Source organism: Silurus aristotelis (genome assembly GCF_946808225.1).
Source record: "Silurus aristotelis genome assembly, chromosome: 5".
In the NCBI taxonomy this organism is placed as follows: domain Eukaryota; kingdom Metazoa; phylum Chordata; class Actinopteri; order Siluriformes; family Siluridae; genus Silurus; species Silurus aristotelis.
Window position 1 is genome coordinate 15,325,498 of NC_139578.1, and position 22,808 is coordinate 15,348,305.

Consider the following 22,808-nt stretch of genomic DNA (forward strand, 5'->3'; position numbering starts at 1 on the left):
AGTATTTCAAAATAAAAGTTCTCACAGTGTATATTTCAAGCAAGTAAGTAAGTAAGTAAGATAGATAGATAGATAGATAGATAGATAGATAGATAGATAGATAGATAGATAGATAGATAGATAGATAGATAGATAGATAGATAGATAGATAGATAGATAGATAGATAGATAGATGGATGGATGGATGGATGGATGGATGGATGGATGGATGGATGGATGGATATGTATTAACGTAGATAGATAGATAGATAGATAGATAGATAGATAGATAGATAGATAGATAGATAGATAGATAGATAGATAGATAGATAGATAGATAGATAGATAGATAGATATAAAAATGAGTACTCAGAAAAAAACATGGCCTACCTCACAAAATTAGGGAAATTGTTTTAGTTTTATACTTTAACATTAAAATTCTGCTTTCATTTTTTTTTCTTTTTTGCAACAAAGCTCGAATGAGTGGCCAGATTGCAGGATCTGAGCATGTAAAGTGTAACCAAAGATAATTTTATATGCATGTAGATGCAAATAAGGAACAAAAATAGTTTAGGATTATGCTATATAACTATTGTCTGGTTATTAACAAACGATAATGAAGTGTGTAACCAGAATTTAAAAAATGCATTGTTTGGATTCCAAGAAAATCTTTGTTAGGGGCTTTCAGTAGCAAAGGTCAGTCCAGATTTCTCTATCCTCAGCCTTAGATAGCAGCTGTGCACAATCCAATGTTACAATACATTACTAACAATAATTGCTGATGCACCACAAAAAAAGGACTTTGTGGTTTGGGAAGAGCAGATTTAGAGTTTTAGAGTTCTTATTGACGATTGATTGTATTAGTTTGATTACCCATTAGATTGGATTTGTTACTGGTTTCTAGTAGACAAGTGAAGATGATTGGATGTTTTGCTATACCCTGTATGTTTACTGATACACTTTACTTTCCCACAGACCTCCATGTTCAGGTGAACTGCAGAAGCAGCGTCTGGGGATTCATTTGACTCTCATATCGCTATGTGCACTCAGATGTGGTCTACATACACTGTTAGGATTCACTGTAAGAAGTCACCCAAACAAAAACAAAAAAATCAGGACGCTCCCAGTGCTGTTTTGTCGCAAATGAGGCATGTCCAGACTCGTTGTTTCTGCCCATGTATTGAGCTTCAGTTTCCATTAGTTTTCCTGGGATACAAATGATCAGCATTGAATTAAAAAAAAGGGCATACGAGAGAGAGAGGCATGTGATATTCAGTGTATGGAGTCCAGGTGAATATTTGAAGTGGGGTTTTAATGCTGTAGAAGTTGAATGGTGTGTGAATGGGGGAAATCGGACACCTGGTGGTTCTGCTCGGCTTCTTTCTCCTCCCCTCTCTGTAACAAAACGTTGCGAAATTCCTCAAGATTTGAGGCGGTCGTGAGCAAACTACTACTTTTTCTGGCGTTATTAAAGTCACACACACGGGGAATTTATCTGCTTTTTTCCCCACTACAAAGACTTAGGATTGTGGTTTCAGATCTACAAGGGAAGAAACAACGCAGGCTTAAAGAAATGTAAAAAAAAAAAAAAAAAAAAAAAAAAGTCGAATGAAGACGGGAGTAACGGGACCTAAAAGGAGGAGACATCTAACTTCGGGGGAAACTATGGGAACTTAGGCCTTTTTTGGCGACCGTTTTGCAAGCACAGAGCTACTTCATTTCTGCGATAAAGTTTCCCACAGCCATACAGGTAGGAGAATAAACCTGGCAGCTTGTTTTAAAATACACAGAACTTTAAAACCCAAATGGACAGAACTTCAGCAGTCTACGTGGCCGAACCTCACCTACTATTAACTTGGGCCTGTTTAGCTTTGCTGTAATAAAAACTAGAAAACTGCTTACAGGTTTCAAGAATTTGATAGTAGAATTGTTTCTTAATTTGTATGCTTTTTTTAAAGAAGTTATTCCCATTAGAAATTCAAGTGTTGACTGTGTCTTTCTTTCAGTTTTTTGTCATGCTTCTCAAACTTTTTTTCAATCCAAATATTGACTTTTTTTAATGTTAGTTTCACATCTTATTGCTTAAGCAGAATTTAATGTGGCCACACATGTCCATGGTCTCACCCAAGCACTTTGGAAATGTATCACTAAAGTATTCCAGGGATGATGGAAGGAGAGAAGGAGCGAGAGAGGGAAAAGGGAGAGGAAAAGGAGAGCGATGAGACGGAGGATGATGCTGAAGGAGCAGCCTTGCTGTGGCAAGAAGGCTCCTCTGATGATGACCTTGGACTCCCAATCATGCACTGGGAGGCATTAAGTTTACGTATTGCCCAACTTGAGAAGCAAGAGGAAGAACGGAGAGAGAAGAACAAGGTAAGAGTTACAAAATGAATGGAAAATTGTAATGGCTCACACTATATGCGAAGGTGTACACATATGTAATAAGTGTGTGAAATGGTCAACTAAAATTGGTGTTTGGCAGTATGGTAAACAAAATAATCATATTGTGGTGTACCTTTTCATGATACACTAATTGTAGTATTAAATTTGTAGTTTTACTATCAAAGTACCTGCAATTTACCATTATAATCATGGATGAAATCAAATATTTCATATGGAAAAGGCATTCAAATCTGCTGCTGCTTCTTCTTTCGGCTGCTCCTATTAGGGGTCGCCACAGCAGATCATCCATCTCCATACCCCCCTGTCCTCTACATCTTCCCCTTTCAACCCAACTACCTGCATGTCTTCTCTCACCACATCCATAAACCTCCTCCTTGGTCTTCCTCTTTTCCTCTTTCCTGGCGGCTCCATCCTCAGCAATCTCCTACCGATGTACCCCATGTCCCTCCTCTGCACATGTCCAAACCATCTCAATCCTCCCTCGCCTTGTCTCCACAGAGTCCTTCATGCGCTGTTCCTCTATAATAAACTAATTTCTAATCCTGTCCATTCTTGTCACTCCTATTGAAAATCTTAGCATCTCCCGCTCTGCTACATCCGGCTTCACCTTTTTAGTCAAAGGCATTAAAATACATGTAAACAGATTTTTACAGACAAACATCTAAGCGGTAAGAATATTGACTAGTGTAATATCAAACAATTTATTATTCGACAAAATCACATAAAAATTGGCATCAGATCGCCAAGCTGAGACTTTTGCAATTACTTATTTATCTGACTAGGTTGCCACAAAGTACCCATCTCTCCTATCACACAACAGTTTTTAACTTAAAGAAATCTCAAGCCAGCTATCACATCTTGTTCTTGCTGCATCACAGAGCAGTTAACCACACTTAGAGAGCATCACTAACTTCCCCTTTTCCACATACATGTGCTCACCGATGCCCACAATTGACTAGCATGACTTAAATTGACAAGGGAGTTTGTACTGTCATTCATCCCACCCACAGATGTTCAACTTTACACTTTTTAGACTCTTCCTAATAGAAGACTGTCATTGTAATGATACAGACATAATTTCATCATTGCCTAGAGTTTTTGATGAACATTTGAGAAACACAAGAGAAATGGTTCCCTAGATTTTGAAGATTTTGTAAAATATAGCAAAATTATTTTGTGTTGTATAGAAATTGCTTATATGGAAACTAATACGAAACAGTTAAAGTGGCACCTTTGTTGTTTTGTATATTTCTAGGATGTGGCTCAATGGACAGAAAGTTGGCCAGAGTTATATAACCTCACCAGACATCAAGACAGCTGTGAGGATGTGGATGATAGTCGCCTGACAGCTCTAACATCACGGTATTTAACAGATCGATTCTTTTCCATTTCTTACTTTGCTGTAATATTTGAATATTAGTGGGTTTTTCCTGGTTATTTTAGACTTCAGAGTCATATGAACCTGCAGCTCTGCTTCATCAACAACAGTGAGAGTGAGGATGAAGAGGAGGAAGACAAGGAGAAAAAAGAGGTTTCAAATGACATTTAATCTTTATTCAATCTGTTGCACTGAAGACTTTGAAATGTAATAATACATTATAAGTATCCTTTTGTGGCATGGTATCTTACTATTTACAGTTGAATAAACATTCTGGGAAGCAGATGCAGCAGCCACAGCAGCATTCCAGCACTGCATCCAGCAGTAAAGCCAAATCTGGTGGATTTAAGAAAGAGGTCAAGGCTGCCCTTAGCATGCTAAAACACAAGCTGAGGTTGGAGCAAAAACAGGTAACCTTGCATCAAGATCTCTTTAATTCTTATTTTCTAAGTCTAAGATCAGGTTATGCAATCATTTACATCTGTGTGTGTTTAAAAAAAATACTAATCTGCTTGACTGTTCTATCATAGACCAAACCTCCCAGTGATGCAGTTAAAGAGAGAACTCATTATAATCGCAGCGACCTGCAGAATTTCAGTATAAAGGAGCTGAATGCACTCAAGACCTCACTAAGCAAAGACATTCATAGTAAGATTATTTTTAAAATCTGAAACAGTTTTAAATGTTTATTGTCCCGAATTAAAAACCTATAATGTTGTGCAGCATTGTGATTTTTTTTTTGCTAATCTTTGCAGTTTTTGCTAACTCTGGTATCGTTTATATTTAAAATAACGGTGGTATTTTGGCTAATAAACAAGTCATCATTGCTTCTTGAAGAACCAGACCAGGTTTTAACACTTTCTCAAAAATGGTGTTCATATCAGTTTATTTATTCAGCATGATTATATATATGGCTTTCATATTTCTTTTTAAAATAATCCAACATAAACATCATTTTCATTTCATTACTTTTTTTTATTTGACATGGACCTTATATGGCCAAAAATGTGTGGACCATAAGATTTGTATGTGCTATTTGAACATCCCATTTCACATTTACAATAACCTCTATTATGTGTTTTTCGTGTGTGTGTGTGTGTGTGTGTGTGTGTGTGTGTGTGTGTGTGTGTGTGTGTGTGTGTGTGTGTGTGTGTGTGTGTGTGTGTGTGTGTGTGTGTGTGTGTGTGTAGACCTCAGCTCTGAGTTAGTGGGTCGACTTCTTACAAGAGACCAGTTAAGAACTGAGCAGGATGCCATGCTGCTGGAGATACAGGATATGACATCACTCTGACTGAAGTTGTCACTTCAATTAAAGGGACAAAACCAATGCCTCAAACCCTTGAGAACTTACAAGCCTGGGAGAGTTGTCTGGAAGAATTAACTTTACTGTGAAAAGTTTCTCCACACCAAAGGACTGTTTAAAGAATTTAACGACTTAAATTGCACGGATTTGTTTCCAAGTCTGCCTTTGTTTTAGCTGCTTTATAAGGTTTCTGTTAATATGTTGACAAAGTTGTTGTAAGGCATTGATTGTTAAGCTTTTATGGCTGTTTAGGACCAACCGCTTTCCAGAATCAAATTGTTTTCGACAAATCATTATTTTTTATTGTTGTAGCCCCTTTGCCTTTGTGTCATATTTACAACATTTTAATGATGTACTGCATCTATAATTTGATACTCAATAGTTTACAGTCACATGCAGACACTTGTAGAGCTAATGGATAAAGCAATAATCTCCTGAAGGGATGATGTGTCACTACATGTACCACACCTGTGCTCACAAATGTACATTATGCAAATTGGCAGTTAGAGAATCAAAGCTGCCTAAAACATGCTCATTAAAGTCTACCTAGAATAATTGAATTGTGTTTGTATGTACATATATCAGGCAGCACCTGAGTGATTGATGCTACTGGTGGATTTTTATTATTTTCTATTTTATTTTTTTTTCTGAATAAAGTTACAGTTTATTCACAATATGTTTTTACTGAGCTTGTGATCAGTAAACTTTAGATGTTTTAGACATCCATAATGCTTTACTTTTAAACTAGTACTTAATACGTACACAGAAAAAGGCGTTTCTTTGTCCTGCCTAGTCAGAGTTTGTATCTTCAAAAGGACAGCTCAGCAGAAATAGAGGAAAGAAGATAGACAGGGGGAGGGACAGATGAAGAGGTGAGGGGAGACCATGAAGAAGGGAGGGATGCATAGAATGGTCCACAATAGGTACAACAAACAGTTGAGGTGAAGTACAGGAACAGCTTATGGTCTTGGAAGTGAGCAAGAGAAGAACAAGTTTCTGTACTTTTCCCACGTTTACCTGTTCTTTCATATTCACATTGATGAAGTATGACCATGAACTAGGAGTATTTTGGAATTCTGTGTTTTGACTATTGGGATTCTGTTTTTCAAAAAGGCTTATCTGTGGAATCGGTAAGTTTTCTTATTTTTAATGCGACGAAACCAGTTAGTAGTATTCATGTACTTTTGTGACAAGAATCTGTATGAACTGCAAGTTACAAAGCTTTTTTAATATTCAGACAATGAGGACATTATACAAATATTTTTTTCCCTGGAATTGTCTTTGTCCCCATTAAAGCAGAAATGGGTGATCTATCATAACCTGGTTGAGTGAACTAATCACTTTGTTGACTCAATGCTTTATATGTTTCTCAAGTGCTGACAATATAGCCTTTTGCCCTACAGCTCCTCAGCTTAATGCTCAGTCTACAAGAAGAGTAGATAACCATCGTATGGCATGTGGATACAGTTAAAATCTTTGGTTTTCTTATATATCTGTAAAGCATATAGAATTATGCAGTGCAATAAAAGTGTACAAAATGGGGAGGGGGGAGTAAAAAGAGGAAAGAGTCTGAATGGGGTAACAGGTGAGGGTAAGAAAGGGAGATACATGATGGAACACAGAGGGGAAGTGTGGTTACTGATTTATTAGTTACTGAAGTGAAAAGAGTCTGAATCAGCAGCATATACTCATGCGGCAGGGCAAACAACTTTACAGATTGTGTAAGAAATGTTGGTGATGGGGGTGGCAAAAGAGACTTCCCGGTAGATAGAAAAGAGCCATCTTGGAATCCTGAACGATTCAAGAATCAAATCACTGAAATATTGTGTAATTTGTTAGATATGTTTTATGTTATACTAAACATATTGTCAATGCTGTTATTTTTTTTTTTACAGAACCTCAATTTGGACTACCTGACTGGAATAACATTTGGACATTTAGACACATTCCAACATTAGAATCGGGAGCTGTTTTTATGGATACTAAATGTGACGATGACACTGAATCATTTTCTTAAAAAGAGATTAGGAAGCAATCAGAAATGGTGACAGACACTCCGACTGGCCTGTCCAAAACTGGACCAGGCACTACCCTTGACGACTTCTCATATAATTCCTCTAGTGCTGCCGCCTGCAACATAGATGAGTCCTACAAGTACATTTTCCTTCCTATCTGTTACTCCTTCACATTTGTTTTTAGCATCAGCCTTAATTCTGTGGTGCTCTATCGCTCCTTTCGCCGTACCAAACACTGGAATGTGTCTCTAATTTATATGGTGAACTTGGCTACTACTGACTTTATGTATGGCCTCTCTCTGCCATTTCTAGTGGCCAGTTATATCAAGCAAGACAACTGGTACTTTGGGGATTTCATGTGTCGCTTGGTGCGCTTTCTGTTCTACTTCAACCTGTATTGTAGCATTTTTTTTCTCACCTGCATTTCTGTGCATCGATACCTGGGCATCTGTCATCCCATGAGGACCATCACTTTAGAGACCAAGCGGGCTGTGAAAGGCATTTGTATTTTGGTATGGCTTGCTGTTTTTGCACTCACGTGTCCAATTTTTCGATTTGCGCAAACAGAGCATCTTCCACGGCGAAAGGACGATGGTGCAATAGAGTTACATGAAATTAATGGTGATGCACACAAGTCCAACACAAGTCCAAGTTCTGAGATGTTCCATAACTGCTGGGATGATGCTATTGATAAGGAGTTCCAAGATTATGTTCCTTATGGAATAACCCTCCATCTCCTGGGGTTCTTCGTGCCATTTACCATAATTGCATGGTGTTACTCACGTGTGGTTATGACTATATTTCGAACACTGAACTCCCAACCTCCTGCTAATGGACCAAGGACAAGACAAGGCAGCAAGGCAGGGACAGGAGGGGAAGGCATGTCCATTATTCTCGGGGCTCATTCACCGTATGTAAACAGGCGTCGCAAGTCTATCAAAACCATCATAACCATTACTCTTCTCTTTGTCCTTTGTTTCTTCCCCTTTCACGTTACCCGCACAATTTTTTTAGTGCTAAAGGTGACTAGCAGGGTACAGTGCCATACGATGCGGATGGTTTCCATTTGTTACAAAATCACTCGCCCACTAGCATCCTTCAATGCCTGGCTTAATGCATTACTCTATTTCCTCACCAAGGAGAAAAGTGGATCCTGCTGCAACAAACCACCACCTTCCCATCATGGGCTCTTTTGGCCTTTACGGATGCTAGGAAAAGGAGGGCATGAGGAGGAGGATGTTGAAGAGGCAGTGAAGCATAAAAACAATGAACTTAAGGCAGAAAATAACATATTCACAGACTTACCTTGAGAGAAAAAAATAAATAATAATAATAATAATGTAACATGTTTGTAATGTTAGTAATATAAATGGTCTGGATATAAAGTTATGTAGTGGGTTAAATCTAATGTGTGTGTGTGTATATGTATATATGAATATATATATATATATATATATATATATATATATATATATATATATATATATATATAGAGAGAGAGAGAGAGAGAGAGAGAGAGAGAGAGAGAGAGAGAGAGAGAGAGAATTTTTTTTTTCTTGTGTCTTGATGTAAATTGTTCAGAAAAATTACATTCGTCAACTGATAATATAATAGTGTGATTGTTATCAAATAGCAGTTATACATTTTAATTAATTTAATACAGAAATATTATATTAAATATGATCTGTATTTTGTCCTTTTTGCCCAAATTACTTAGCAGGAGATTCCAGACTGCTGGGATACAACATCCACACTACATGATGACATGTTTATTTCAAAACTGGGATTGGGTGTTTTGATAATATCAATGAGATCTGTGAGCTGTACATGATTAAAATGTAAATAAATTATATTTCCATGTCCTTCTGAGCTTACTGAAAGAAATGAACAGTTCAATGTGTGTGTTTCTTTTGTAAAATATCTAATGGGGTTATAAATAGTGGCAAATCTGGGTATGAAAACATTAAAAAGTTTTGGTCATGGTCAACTAAATATCTGTCAAAGTCCATTTTAAAACACTCTCATGTGAGAGGGAGAGAGATTACATATTTGGCAGAGTTAATCGTTTCCTTTGTCTTAATGGTCAACTATACAATTAGGGACAAGTTGTACTCATTTAACTATCATATCACTTTAAACACGTTAACATTTGTGAAATCGTTTGCTTTTGTCAGAAATTATTTTTTAATGCATAATCCAGTGCCCCACTGTTTTTAAACTGAGTAGGGGATCCTAAGTTTGCCTGAAGTGTAAGTGTCCAGTACACTTTGGTGATGTGACTTAAAACTCCTAGCCTACTTAAGAGCTAATAGGTGTAACTGAGTAGGGAAATCACTAACTGTGCTGGACTCTGACCATGCATCACCACAGCTAGCCCCCTGCTAAGAACAACGCAAGGTAAGGAGCATGAAGAGCAGACATTCAGTGCCTCCTGTTATCCATGTTTTTTCTTGCTATTCACTTAAGCACTGAATCCAGAAAACTGAAGCAGATCTGGGATAAACTTTTACTGCTGCCCCCAACTTAAATAAAAGTATGTCATTCAGAATTAGCAACCTCTGTCCTGCTTTGTTTTTCCTGGTATAAAAGACAAGTTTCTGGACCTCAGCCCCTCAATTAGTGCTCGATCAAAGATCAAGCATTATATTAATAGAAATAATGCGTAAATGGAAATTGCGGTCAGTGGTGTTTCTAAGGTAGAGGACATTAAAACTTCAGGTTGCTCTCACCTCATTTAATATTGGGATATTTCTGATATATCTTATAACTTATATACCTTGTGTTTGGGATACGTGGTGTAAATCTCAAAATAAGGCATCATCCTTACTAATAAGGTACTCTGTTATCCAGAAAGGGGTGGTGTGATCCATGGCATTCAGTGATATAGCTCCACACGACCACATCAAGCACCTTGTAATATCAAGTGGCCAGAATTGAACGAACCGCACAGGCACGACGTCATGTTGTCCAACAGGGGGCGACACATGGGACAGCCGTTAGTTCCCGTTTGGAAATTCAAAACAAAACCAGCCAAGGCCAGTTTCCCGACCTGCACCGCGGCCAAAATAAGCGCTGACCGTTAAAAAAATGAACTAAAAAAATTATTTAAAAATTCATAACGCGATTATTTGCGCCCGAGACTCCCGGTGTTGCAATGGATATCAAAAATGCAAACCGGCGAGGCGTCGAAAGAAAAAAAAATTGTAGGGGAAAATTTTTTATTTATTTTTTTTTCCTCGGTGCCTCGTGTCATCACAGAGTAGAGGCGCTGCAGTGGAGCATTGGCGCCATTTTCAAACTTCAGAGCCCGAGTGACTGCGACTCTTGTTATACACAAAATTGTCATTTTTTTGTACTTTGACTTTTTCTTGTTTCTTTTTAATTCATCGTTTTACATTTAATGGTGATTATCCTGACTCCGAGGACAAGATTTCTTTTAAACAAAAAAAAAGGTAAATCAGAATATTTTGTATTCTATTAACCATTAAAACACATTTTTATAAATATACATTTTATATACCTCTTACACACTTTTAACACTTTGGTGTGGGTTTATTCTTTCTGTTTTAAATCATTTCTCCGGGTTAGTTTGGGAGTAATCCTGGCCTAGCAGTCGAGTCATTTGATTATTTCTAGCTAATTGTTGGAGAATGAAGCATGTGGGTATTGCAGTGAATATGCTTGTCAGTACATTTTAGTTGGACAGAAGGATAGAGTTCAGCTGTTTATTATGTAGAATAGCCTTCAGCTTTGGTTTCTGGTTAAGCTAATGAGTAACCTGTTGGGGATCTCTCTCTCTGTGTGTGTGTGTGTGTGTGTGTGTCGGCAGTTTTTCACTGTAGGAGTTTCCTTCACTGGAGCTGCCCAGTTTCTCCAGTGGTTTAACAGTAGCACCTGTGTGTCCAGATTTTCTCCACGTTATGAGGTGTCTGTTGTGATAAAGAAAAATATATTATCTAGTTTTTAGTGTCTTTAGTGCCCCCCCCCTTCTTCTGGCGTTATGTTAAATACTGAAATCATTGGACTTTATTATTGATCCCAAGGAATCAGTCCTGAGACGCTCCCTGTTTTAGATGGTGTGTTTTTCGTTGACTAGAGAAGAATTGTGTGTGTGTGTGTGTGTGTGTGTGTGTGTGTGTGTGTGTTCACACACGATATTTGACAATGTGACAGCGATACATTAAGCCACTGACATTTTGTGGATTTTTGTTCACGTTACTACAGGGAGGGTTTTTTTTTCGCCTTCAAACCAATTTGCTTTAGTTTTCCCTATAGACGGATTTCACACGCCAGTAAATGCACTTTTCGTTGTGCGTGTGCGCGTTTTCTCGTGGCAATCGGGTTTTATGTCATTTATTTATTTATTTATTTATTTATTTATTTATTTATTTATTTATTTATTTATTTATTTATTTATTATTTTTTTCCCCCAAGTCAAAAATAGCTTGAAAACCCCAAGCAAGACTGCATGGCTCTGATCCATTTACTCAAATATTATTATTATTATTATTATTATTATTATTATTATTATTATTATTATTATTATTATTATTGTTTATTTTTTTGCGGGGATTAACTGAAAAAAAAAAAAATCTACGTATGTATATTATAAAGACTATTAGAGCAGGGCACGTGCGTGGTCCTCCAGCCCCACCCACCTTTACCAAATCACGTTATGTACCCGTATATACAGTTAGATGCGCTTATATTATATAGATCACGTGCTTTAATTATAATTATTTTTTTGTTGGAGAATAATTTGTTTGCATTAGTGCATATAAGGTTTAAGTGTGGAGATTTTATGGTGCTGCTTTATGAAGGATCATTCAGATATGAGCAGAAAAGGGATTAAATATGTAACAAGCATTAAGGGATCAAATCGGTAGTTACAGTTTATAAAGTGTGTGTGTGTGTGTGTGTGTGTGTGTGTGTGTGTGTGTGTGTGTGTGTGTGTGTAAAAAGGAGTAATGTGAAGAGGCGTAGGACTGATGGTAGACTTTCAGCACAGGTTGTTGACTTTGGGAGGGGGACCAGAAGAACACATAGTGAGTACGCCTGTTCTTGGTTGCTAGTTTGTCAGCTATATGGGATTCTGGTGCAGGTTTGGGAGAATTGCTCTTTGCATTACTGAATAACTCATTGTCTAAAGAGAATATTAGACAGGATTTTAATATCTCTGGACTGAGTGCACAAAAGAATGCTGTTATAGTGCATTTCTATAATCAGCACTCCAATTTACTCCCCTTGTGGGTTTTTTTGTTTGTTTAGTTTTTCTTTTAAACTATTCTGTTCAGAACAACAGCTATATGTTATTATGTGGACATTATATGAAATTATCAAATATAAACTAATGTGGTGCTTTGTACAATGTAGCTGACTGCTTCATCACACCCTGAATTTAGTGACAGAAATTAATTACCATGTTTCTATCATGTGTTGAAACTGTGACACACGTTATGTTTATTTTCTCTTTTCTCTCTCTGTCTATTAGCCTGTTAAGAGCATTTGAACCCTAAATTTGCTCATTTCGTAGCCATTAAACATTCACTTGAGTCATTCTTTGCATCCTCATTAGGAAATTAATTTAGCTTGAATTGATCATGTTGAATTTTTAACTGTGTCTCTAATGTTAGACCCTGGGCCTGACGCTGTTCCTTTTCTGGACTGTTTTTAGTCTTCCTGTTTTTGTGTGTGGTTACTGAGGCTTAGTGAGGACATGTTTTGAGCAGATTGAGATGATGCATGAAATGTAAGAAAGTAGATTACTTATTTATATAATTAATAATATAAGACTGTTTAATGATTATTTATATAATTTATCTATATATATATATATATATATATATATATATATATATATATATATATATATATATATATTATTATTTTTTTTTTTACAACAACACTACAGCATATGTTAGTTTTCTTTTAATATGCATTCATATTTTAGAAGATAAAAAATTTAAAATAACATGCCAATTTCACTTTGTGGGGGGATCAAATTATTATTATTATTTTTTAATTGGTTATTTTTTAAATGTCTACTTCCGTTGTGTGCTGATCTCATAAATAGAGATTGAATCTTATAGATCTGCTTGTGGAACTTTTTCAACAAGACTGACTTTGATTTCTTTTGGCTTTTGCTTTTCGTCATGTATCATTCGCAGAGGTCTTTGTCTTGTCTGGCTGTGTGTGCGTGTGTGCGCACGCAACTGTTCAAGCCCAGTTGTCTTTCTCAGTAAAGCTATCTGTGGAACCAGATCAACATTTTCTCCACTTTTTGTACCTAGTCTCTCGTACTATGCACAGCCCACAGTGCCGATACACACAGCCAACCTCCAAGTTGTGATGAAACTATGATAACATTAAAATAATAACAAAAAAAGGCTTCAGGTAGTTTTTTTTATCATGTAGTTTCTTGTCTTCCCATGGTTGCACTTGTATCTTTTATATAATTTCATCATTTAGTCTCAAATGAATCTAGGCCAAGAATGAAATTGTATTTTTTAACACACTTGCGATCGTTTAGGAATTTTTGTAAAAGTTTTCCTGAATCATGGCAAAAAAACCAACACTTTTTTCTTGTTTCGGTTCCCCCTTTCCCTATGTTTCTGCAGTCAAGCCTGCTGCCTCTTTTGTTCCCCCCTCCCTCCTTTTCTCTCTTCTGACTGTGTGAATGCTTTGGCAAGGGTACAAGAAATCAAGCAAGCGAGAGCTGCTAGCACTGGCGCGCTCCACACAAGAAGTGCCACAAATTAATTTTTTGCCTGGAAATGGTTAAAGCGACAGTCCCCAAATTTTACACCCTTTGAAAGAGACCCCAGCTTGATGTACTGATTTTTTTTGGGATTTTTAGAGTCCCCCAAAAATGTTCATTTTAATTGTAGAATGTGATGCCCTGGGAAAAAGGCTACAACCCCTGCTTTTTATGCCTACCAAGTTCCTCAGGCAGCCTCACTAGCTACAGCTAAGCAGAGGCTGCACACTGCATGGACTGCTGGTCTGGAAGGGAATAAGAAGAGAAAAAGGGTTTAGGGGCTGAAAATAGATGGTGGGGGACAAAAGCTTTAGGCATTAATTTTACTCCTGGAACCCCCAGCCTGGAATGGGAGACCCAATCTTAGATGAGTGGGTGTATTTTTGATCTCAAATTAAGACTTGGAATGCCAGTTGATAAGTGGATGTGAGGCTTTCATTCCTTTTTAAAATCTTTTGCCACAATTTTTTTTAATGGATTTAGCTCTTTGTATTGATGATTTTCTTGTTTATATGTAAAGAATTTACATATTTGCATGTTACAGCCCTTCACTGGTGTCTTTTACCTAGTTATAGGGAAGATCGTACTAACTGTCTTAAAATAGTTGTTTGCCTTTTTCCAAAACTTAAACAAGTTAAATTTATTAAAGTAATTAATTTAAGGTATTTTTTCCCCTCTAGGTGCAGAATTGACTTTAGAGGACGATTGGTGTTCAGTGAGTGCCTTTTGGGATTATCAGCCACCTTTACCTCTCCTCTGTTGCTCAAGAGGGTGAAGGAAAAAAGGCAGAGGGTAAGTTTGTTCCTTTTCTATGTCTGCTTCAAAGCTTAACCAAAATGGCCCCTGGTTTGAATGGGTAAGAAAAAGTTAGGCCAGGGTGTGTGAGAGTGTGGGCTTGTGCTCCCGCGCTCTCTCTCTGTCTGTCTGTCTGTCTCTCTCTCTCTCTCTCTCTCTCTCTCTCTCCCTCTCTCTCCCCCTCTCCCTCTCTCTCCCCCTTACTTTCACTCCGCACCTTTTTTGCAATCTCTCCATTTCTCTCGCTTGCTCACTTTCTGTGTGTTCTCTATTGCCTCCTGAGCTCCCATTTCTTGAGCTTTTTGTTGTTTGCTCTTTCTCTTGGTGAACAGCTGGCAGGAGTAGACAAAAATGAATGCCTTCTTCAGCTGTGCTGACGTGATCATTTGACTGAGACTACAAATAGTTTGCTTTTTTTTTATCATCAGATACATTTGCTTCTATTTACAGTTTTTTTTTAGTAATGCACGTTTGTGTAGTTAGCTAATAAAAAAAATTTAATATTCCTGAAACTAAAAATGTCCTGATGTTAGAAAATTCAACAAAAATTATGTTAGACTAGATCGTGATACATTGACATTTGAAGCTTTTTTAACACTATACTTTTTTCTGTTCCATTGGTAATTTTGTTCATATGTCATCTGATCTTTAGTGATGAGTTTTGAATAAATTGTAATAAATATTTAATGCAAAAATTATTTCCCCTGTTACTTCAATTAGTGCACAGTTAAAATGTGTCTCACTCTCTTAATTCTTTGTGATAAGGTCAACTGTTTTTCATTTCATAAACAGAGAAAATCAAAATGTTATTAATTGCAATATTCAGTAATTTCTAATTGAAAAGATGAGTGCCTGTTAGGTTTGACTGTACTGATTCACTGTCGAGGTCACACCTCTGGGAATTTCTTGTATAATTATTTTTTTTCTCTCTTTTTTTTGTCTCCTTTTTACCACTGATCTTTACACCACACCCTCTGTAGCATTTCCATTTTCTAAAAAATAACTTTATGGTAAGAAATATTTTTCCCCAACATTTTCTTTTTCTGTCCCACAATTCCTATTACACAACCCCCCCCCCCCCCCAAAAAAAACATATCATAGAACTATCCTAGAAACTTTCCTCTCTGTATACTGTTTTTGTATTTTGCTATTTCTTCCTTAATGGAGTTTATTTATTAAATTAAACTATATACCTAAACATTTTCCCTCATTAGCCTTGTTAATGAGGTTCATAAAGACCAGGTGTAATTTTGGAAGTAACTTTGTAAAAGGTACTAGAGCGGGAAAAAAAAGATTAAAATCAAAGGTGGGCACATGGAAGAATATTTAAAGACATTTCCATGTCAAACAATATGTATTATAATATTTAGCTTTTCAAACTGCCAGCAAAAGTGTAGTGTCTTATGGTGTGCATTTAATGTCCTAACAACACATTTACACTTAAAGAATCGGTGCAAAATTGTAGCATCAAATCATTTGCTTCCAGTCAGATTGTAATTATTTAATTACTCACCCCAGTGAAATTTGCATTAAAATCATATTTGGATATTTTGTTATTTGGATAGCTCTGTTCTTATTTTGCTTTCTAGTAGATTCTGTTTTGTAGTCAAACCTTTTTAAAATACAATATCTTTCTACTTGTTCTCTATATCCACCATTTTGATTTTCATTTTCATCATTCACTCTGACTATGCTTTTTTTAGGACCCTTGTTCAGTTTAAAAGGCTGTTATGAGAGTAGCATTAAAATATTAAGCTTTTTATATGCTCATATTTTATAATGATGTAGTGCAAAATGATTGGAATTGCCCATTTCATGTTATTGTTTTTTCTCCTCAGTGAAACATTTTTTTTAAATCCAGAAAGGTGTTAAAAAAAAAAAAAAAAAAAAAAAAATATATATATATATATATATATATATATATATAAATAAAAAAAAACAGTAAATACATATAAAATGTAAAAAAAAAAATTCTTAAAGAACTGTCAGCATCTCTCTTGACTAAGCCAGAGAGCTCTGTAGCAGCACATCATGGTTTGTAGATTCCCAGGTTGATTTCCAGATCATTGTGTGCTGTTACTGGGAACACTGGCGATTCTGCAGCTTCACCACCTGCATAAATGCGTCACTCTGTGACGGTAATATCGGCCTCATCACAGAGCTTGATATTCTAGGTAGTGCAGGGCTTTAGAGAGCTCAGGCTGTTATGTCGACCCAAGTTTCACTGGTTTCTTGAGCAAGCTAAACAACACAGAATCATTTAATGATTATGTAACTGACCACACTTATCACCCTTAATCTTTTTCTGAAGGAAATATAGAGTATTCTAGAAAATCTGTGATGGATGACTAGATTTATTTTTTGTGCATTCCCTTGTACACATTTTCTAACTAAATTTGTAAAAGGAACAAATCCTTTTTTTTTTTTTTTGCATCCCCCTATTTCTGTTCCTTTTACAGACCACACACTTATGATGGCAGCTTTGTCTCTGTGTGCCTGACATTAGCAGCACATCAATATTGGCAGCTGCCCTCTCCTGGGTTGCCAGTATGGTTTGTGCTGCTCCCGTCAGACAGACACACTCTTCATCGTTCTAGAATGCAGATCGACAGGACAAATGCATGTCCTTGAAGAATGATTCAGGGTGTGTGTGTGTGTGTGTGTGTGTGTTCTTCACTGGTATTTAGTCTTATAGTTTTATAAATCCTTCAGATACTCTAAAATAATTTAACAGTTTTATTAAATATTTTTACGTGTGTGCTTTAAATAAAATCTTTTTTTTTATATCAAGAAATAAAATGTATATTTAAACTTTGTTGAAGTTTTAATTTTATTTACACAAACACAGTAGTTATGTCGTAGTCACTTAGATAAGTACACTATGCAGGATATGTGAAAATTGTGGGAAAACTCAGTTTAAATTGATGTCTATTTTCATGTACATATAAGCCATGGTTTTGCCTGGCAATTTTGAAATAATAGAGCACTGATGTTTCTGTATAACTGACATTTTAAACCCAGCAAGTGTTTAGAGAACTTTGTTGTCTGTCATTCAACATTCGTGTCACAGCTGCATTTATGAAGGGCAGTGGTTGCTGGTTTATTTTATTGGGTTATCAGTGGAATAATACGAGCTCAGTAGGCTGGGATAAATTGAGTTTATGTATATGTGACAACAAAGATTTGTCTGAAGCCACAGTTTAGCACTGCACATAATCTGCCTCAGTTGTTTCTGCATGCTAGCAGGAAAACACTGCTTCACAAAATTGTGAAGATTCTCTCCAATTTTAAAGTGTTTTGCATTGTCAAAGTATAATTTTGAACACACTGTCATGCAAGCCACAAAAAAAAAAAAAAAAAAATTAAGTAGTTTATTGAAGTTTTCAACTAACTTGTATGAAGAAGGTGTAGGGACTTTTTTCAATGTATTCATGCACAATAATTGTGGAAAACATTGTCATGTTTCACACCAGACCAGTGTTTAAAGGTGCGCTTACAGAATCTGTTCAGAATATATAGGCTTTACATTGTTACATTGCTCATGTATAATTTATCAGAAACAAAATGATTGACAGACCCAATTGTGAGCAAAGCTTAGACTGTCTTTTAAAAAAAAAAGATATAAAGCAAATGTAACATTTAAATTTTTTTTTTATTTTTTATATAAATCAGGATTTCATTTTGTATCAGTCCTGAAACATGCAGTGATGACCTAATGCAAACAAATAATAAAGCAAAGCATAAACAAGGATTGCGTTGCACTCAGTTGTGTGCAGAATGCATGCAGATTTCTATCAATGTGCCCTAATAAAATTTAGAACATATATAAGCTGACATTAGGACAAACAGTGCAGGAAAATAGTATCATGTATTTATAAACACTTGACAGGGGAACAGCTTCCCAATATAACAACTTGGTGCATTGAAGGTGTGTCTTCAAATACACGAAACAAACATACATTTTTATTTAAAATGAATTTATGAAAATTAATACGTTTTAGCATCACATCTTTTGTCATACAACAAAAATAGTTTGAGACATTGCTGACCTGTTTTAGACCATTTTCAGACACACCAGAATGAATATAAAATAAAACAAGCTATTTCACCAGAAATTTTTACAAATCCGACATTGCAGTTGTCATTTAAGAAACAATCTAATATAATACCAACTAAAGGGGTTGGTTCCTGGACTGGGCTGTGTTTTGCCAGGTTTCAGTCCAGTCTGATGTAATGTCCCCCCCCCCTTTAACAGTTTATGGTTATAAGTCGAGAGCCAGGTTCAGCGGGACAGTAAAGGCAGGTCACTGGAGTTCATGATGAGACTTGAGTCAAGATTCAGACTTTCTGTAAGAAAAATAAATGTGGAACAAAAAAGAATTCACTGTACAAAGTAGTCATACAATACACTCATTTAAACTGAATGTGCCATTGTTGTTAGCAAGGCTACACTAAAATTACATTTGTAAGACCTGTAACAGTGAATATATTCAAAATGCCCAATTATTTTAACCCAAAACCTATTGGGCAAACATTGTCTCTTATTCTATTATATTCTTCAGGGCCAACTAGAGCAGTGGTACTTAAAGTGGGGTTGAGGGACAGGCAGGGGTCTACTCAGCAGAGCCAGGTGGTCCATGATTTTGTTACAGTGGTTGAATTCACATCCTACGTTATCAAAATATTATGTTTAGGGGCCCAAGCACCAAGGTTAACTGGTATAAAGCATGTCATTGTGCCAAATTACGTTTCTCCAATCTATGTGTACATCTATTTAAATTTTATTACATTTTTCTTTCAGTTTAAGGGGTCACCATCTACAAAAAGGTTTGGGAAGCACAGAATTTAGAGGACCACAGCCTGCAAAATATTTCAGTAGCTCAAACCAAGAACACAAAAACATATTAAGGGAGAAAATGGGCTGAAGGCTCATCACAAATATTTTTATGGCTTTTAGATCACAAACCACACTTTTGGTCTGATCAGATAAGATAAGATGAAAACAGAATAATGAGGAGGTTTTTATTATTCAAGCCTAAAACTGGGACTCAAGGCTAATGTATCAATTCTGTTTATAGTCTGTGACATAAGCATTGTTTAAACATAGTTAAAAGAGGTAAAGTGAAGTGCTGTGAAACAAAATCATTTCAAAAGAATGTCTTGTTTATAGCCATGGACAAAACAATATTGGTTTAGAATGGATAGATAACTGACACTTATTTCTCCTAGTGGATTACTATTCTAGGAATTTTTTTCTAGCTGGACAGTCACAAATATTAATAGAAAAACCCTGTTATAATTAGATAAATAATTAGTATTATATTTTGTACCTTGATCAAAGTTGAGCTTTTTTGTCGCAGGGCTGTCACCAAGTCCCTCGATGTCCACAAGATCGCTGTTCACATCTGAATCATTCAGAGCACTGAGAGTAACATCTGTGATTATATATATATATATATATATATATATATATATATATATATATATATATATATATATATATATATATATATATAAAAATAAATGCACTTATTAAATAACAAATAAATTAAATACTTTTATTAATGGAAAGAGAGTTTTCCCACATGCGTTTCCTGGAATGGCTTTTGTCTGATGATGCTCACCTGCCGTTTTTGGCTTCTTGATCCCAGCTGAGCCTGTAGAGGGACCTTGTAAGCCTGTTGTCACCACAACCTGAGATGTTGGCACAGCCATGACCGTTGGTGGTGGAGGGGGAGCCATGACAACTGGGACCTTCTTGGTACTTTTCTTTGGTGAGTCAGAAGACAAAGGAACTCCGCTGTCTTCATAAAGCTTCCGCTTGACTGTGGTCTTGATTTGTGCCCTGGTCATGAAAAGTTAATTTGTATCAAGTCATAAATAAGCTTTATCCCCATCAGAAATGTAAAAGAAAGAAAGAAAAAAACCTTCAATCTGTTTTGTTTCTCTTGAATTTTTACAAAGGGTATACAAATTCCAAGAGCTACTTAAAAATTTCAATGCAAAACTATACTACAACTACTACCAGCCTTCGTCCTGAGTGGTCAAGCCCTACTTAGGAAGTAAGGTTAAGTAAAGTGATTGCTTACATAGTGCGTTTCTTGATGACCGAGCTGAGTGTGTTCAAGTCGTCACCAAAGCGCCTAACAGCTGACCGGAGCATCTCAATCTCTGTGTCAGTCCATTTAGCTCTGCAAGAAGAGACAGCAACCAGGGGACAGGCTCCGTGGTGTGACTATACTTCAGCCTAACTAAAATTGGTCTAAGTCTGCACAAAAATCATTTGGAGTCTAAATCTATGTCATTCTTATTATTATTAATAGTAGTAGAAATTTCCCCACTGTGGGCGAATAAAGGTTTATCTTATCTTAGTAATAGGACTGGATTGGAGGTTGCCATGGTTTTTTGAAAAAATTCAAGAGAAATAAAAACTTGGTCTGTCCAAACATCGTAGAGCTGTACGATGACATACATACTGTAAAATCTTGTCTGTTTAAGAAACAGGGACCAGGTTCTTGTGACTCATCAGCACTTTACAACAACAACAACAACAACAAACATGCGTGGTGGAGCAGCAGTTTCAACTCCCCGCCTTCAAAACTACTCACCCTGCTGGACTCGAGTCTGCCACCGGGTGCAGCTGCATGGTGAGCTCCCCTAGTTTAGTAAAAGCAGCCCCTGCTGCAGAGAAGATCTCACCAACCTGTTGATACACACAGGGGGGATGTAGAGCAGGCAGCTTGGGATAGATCTACATGAACAACCATGGATGCTTGGCCAACGATTGGAAATTATTCTAAAAGCGTATATTTGCTGGAAAATGTAGCAAGCAGACATTTTGATTATACAGAAGTCTATTCAAAGACCATGCAGTCCGTAAAATAGATGCAGTCAGTTATTAACATGACAGAGCAGCTCTGATTAGCCCACACTCAACTACCTTTGTTGATGCCGAGGTCATTGTTCCGTCTGATCCAACCAGCTGATTTAGTTTGGAACCGATTCAGCGAAACGGCACTTTCAAGTTAATTCACTTTTACAGCACCGTTATTTCTAAGACAACACGGTGGCAATAATCTTCTCTTACAATCGAGAAATTAATGTTTTGAACTAAATAATAGCATTAGTGCGCCATAAAGGTTCCGCTCCTGTTCGCCGATGTTCATTGGTCCAAATTCTGCCTCGTCTCGTGATTGGTCAGGCATTTTTCATCTGTTCAAAACCGTCAACGTTGCGCTAAAAATGCGCAGCACAGAAGATTTCTTTTCTACTTCTTTTACCCACTTCGCTCCCTGCAGGATGAGGATTAGAAACCCCAGGATGAGGATTAGAAACCACTGGGATAATGCATAGCTATGGGGCTGTGTGCTGGTCTGTTTCATATATATAATTTTCAATACTACGCAACTGAAAAAAGTAATCACCCGGCACGCTACCATAAATGCAAGTTTCTTCTTGAAGCCATGTTTTGAATTTGACGTTTTATTTTAGACTTCCGCGAGTGGAAAGTGCCACCTGCAGGACAAAACGTACACTACAACATGCTGTTTCTACACGTCAGCTACAAAGCCCTGTATATACTGTCTACAACAGCATGCATTTGACATATAGAATTTGAAATACATTATATCTTAAATGTATATTTCTAAATTACAAGCTTTCATTAAAGCTTCTATAATAACAACATACTAGCTGCCATTTACACTTTGGTTTAGAGGCCCCTTATTTAAATGTTTAGAGTGATATGAGTATTTGACTAAAACACTGTCATTCGTTTTATTTCGTCACTTAACAGAACACAATTGAAGTTGTCATTGGATTAAGACCACACCCTTCAATTCCAGTGATCTCTCAAGCTGGCTAATGTAAAAAAAATAAATAAATAAATGTCTAGAATATAATCGTGAGTATATGAACTCCTAAAGCTAGGTAATATGATAATAACTATTTTAACAAAATGTGTGAAGATTATAATTCTTTCAGAATAAGATTGAAATAATATAGTAAGCTATATTATATATCAAGTTAATGGCAGTGACAAATGTATTTAGGCATTTTAGATGCCTTTTATTGTAGTCAGTTTGTATGTTTGCTGTTGCGTCTGCATTTTCTTCTAATGTATTTGTTGTAGACTCATAGCAGTCTAGATTTTACTGCTTTTTTTCCTGCTTGCAAGTG

General features: G+C 36.4%; 3 protein-coding genes and 1 long non-coding RNA gene across 8 annotated transcripts; 3 read left to right on the top strand and 1 right to left on the bottom strand.

The window, feature by feature from the left end:
* Positions 1-233: 233 nt before the first annotated feature.
* Positions 234-5,618, top strand: LOC310725787 (schwannomin-interacting protein 1). Of its 2 annotated transcripts, none has more exons than XM_083540830.1 (7): positions 234-1,729; positions 2,133-2,352; positions 3,638-3,744; positions 3,826-3,913; positions 4,021-4,170; positions 4,291-4,408; positions 4,951-5,618. In XM_083540830.1, the coding sequence occupies exons 2-7, from the start codon at positions 2,143-2,145 to the stop codon at positions 5,049-5,051; spliced, it is 774 nt and encodes a 257-aa protein (XP_083396956.1). In that variant the 5' UTR covers positions 234-1,729; positions 2,133-2,142; the 3' UTR covers positions 5,052-5,618. The 2 variants fall into 2 exon arrangements, with proteins under 2 accessions (XP_083396956.1, XP_083396955.1); XM_083540829.1 differs by having other exon boundaries at positions 1,243-1,729; positions 2,141-2,352.
* Positions 5,619-5,966: 348 nt separating this feature from the next.
* LOC310725771 (P2Y purinoceptor 3) lies at positions 5,967-8,492 on the top strand. The gene is made up of 2 exons (XM_083540809.1): positions 5,967-6,193; positions 6,959-8,492. Exon 2 carries the CDS (start codon positions 7,105-7,107, stop codon positions 8,386-8,388), a length of 1,284 nt encoding a protein of 427 aa, XP_083396935.1. The 5' UTR covers positions 5,967-6,193; positions 6,959-7,104; the 3' UTR covers positions 8,389-8,492.
* Positions 8,493-10,083: 1,591 nt separating this feature from the next.
* Positions 10,084-20,404, top strand: LOC310725854. The gene is made up of 3 exons (XR_014533527.1): positions 10,084-10,530; positions 14,516-14,627; positions 20,282-20,404. It is a non-coding gene; the product is annotated as an uncharacterized lncRNA (long non-coding RNA).
* LOC310725853 (BPTF-associated chromatin complex component 1) lies at positions 17,987-22,207 on the bottom strand. Of its 4 annotated transcripts, none has more exons than XM_083540935.1 (6): positions 21,571-22,207; positions 21,239-21,333; positions 20,720-20,821; positions 20,255-20,475; positions 19,961-20,035; positions 17,987-18,977 (listed from the first exon to the last, which is right to left on the bottom strand). In XM_083540935.1, the coding sequence occupies exons 1-6, from the start codon at positions 21,589-21,591 to the stop codon at positions 18,913-18,915; spliced, it is 579 nt and encodes a 192-aa protein (XP_083397061.1). In that variant the 5' UTR covers positions 21,592-22,207; the 3' UTR covers positions 17,987-18,912. The 4 variants fall into 4 exon arrangements, with proteins under 4 accessions (XP_083397061.1, XP_083397060.1, XP_083397063.1 ...); XM_083540934.1 differs by having other exon boundaries at positions 19,961-20,065; positions 21,571-22,204; XM_083540937.1 differs by lacking the exon at positions 20,720-20,821 and having other exon boundaries at positions 21,571-22,195.
* Between the last annotated feature and the right edge of the window lie 601 nt (positions 22,208-22,808).

What these genes read in the sequence shown, in the direction of transcription:
- LOC310725787 (XM_083540830.1), top strand. Translation starts at nt 2,143, where the DNA reads ATGATGGAAGGAGAGAAGGAGCGAGAGAGGGAAAAGGGAGAGGAAAAG. An exon ending in AACGGAGAGAGAAGAACAAG is followed by an intron (nt 2,353 to 3,637) that starts GTAAGAGTTACA and finishes GTATATTTCTAG; the next exon opens with GATGTGGCTCAATGGACAGA. An exon ending in TGAGGTTGGAGCAAAAACAG is followed by an intron (nt 4,171 to 4,290) that starts GTAACCTTGCAT and finishes GTTCTATCATAG; the next exon opens with ACCAAACCTCCCAGTGATGC.
- LOC310725771 (XM_083540809.1), top strand. Translation starts at nt 7,105, where the DNA reads ATGGTGACAGACACTCCGACTGGCCTGTCCAAAACTGGACCAGGCACT.
- LOC310725853 (XM_083540934.1), bottom strand. Translation starts at nt 21,591, where the DNA reads ATGACCTCGGCATCAACAAAG. An exon ending in GCAGACTCGAGTCCAGCAGG is followed by an intron (nt 20,822 to 21,238) that starts GTGAGTAGTTTT and finishes CTCTTCTTGCAG; the next exon opens with AGCTAAATGGACTGACACAG. An exon ending in CAAGAAGCCAAAAACGGCAG is followed by an intron (nt 20,066 to 20,254) that starts GTGAGCATCATC and finishes ATATAATCACAG; the next exon opens with ATGTTACTCTCAGTGCTCTG.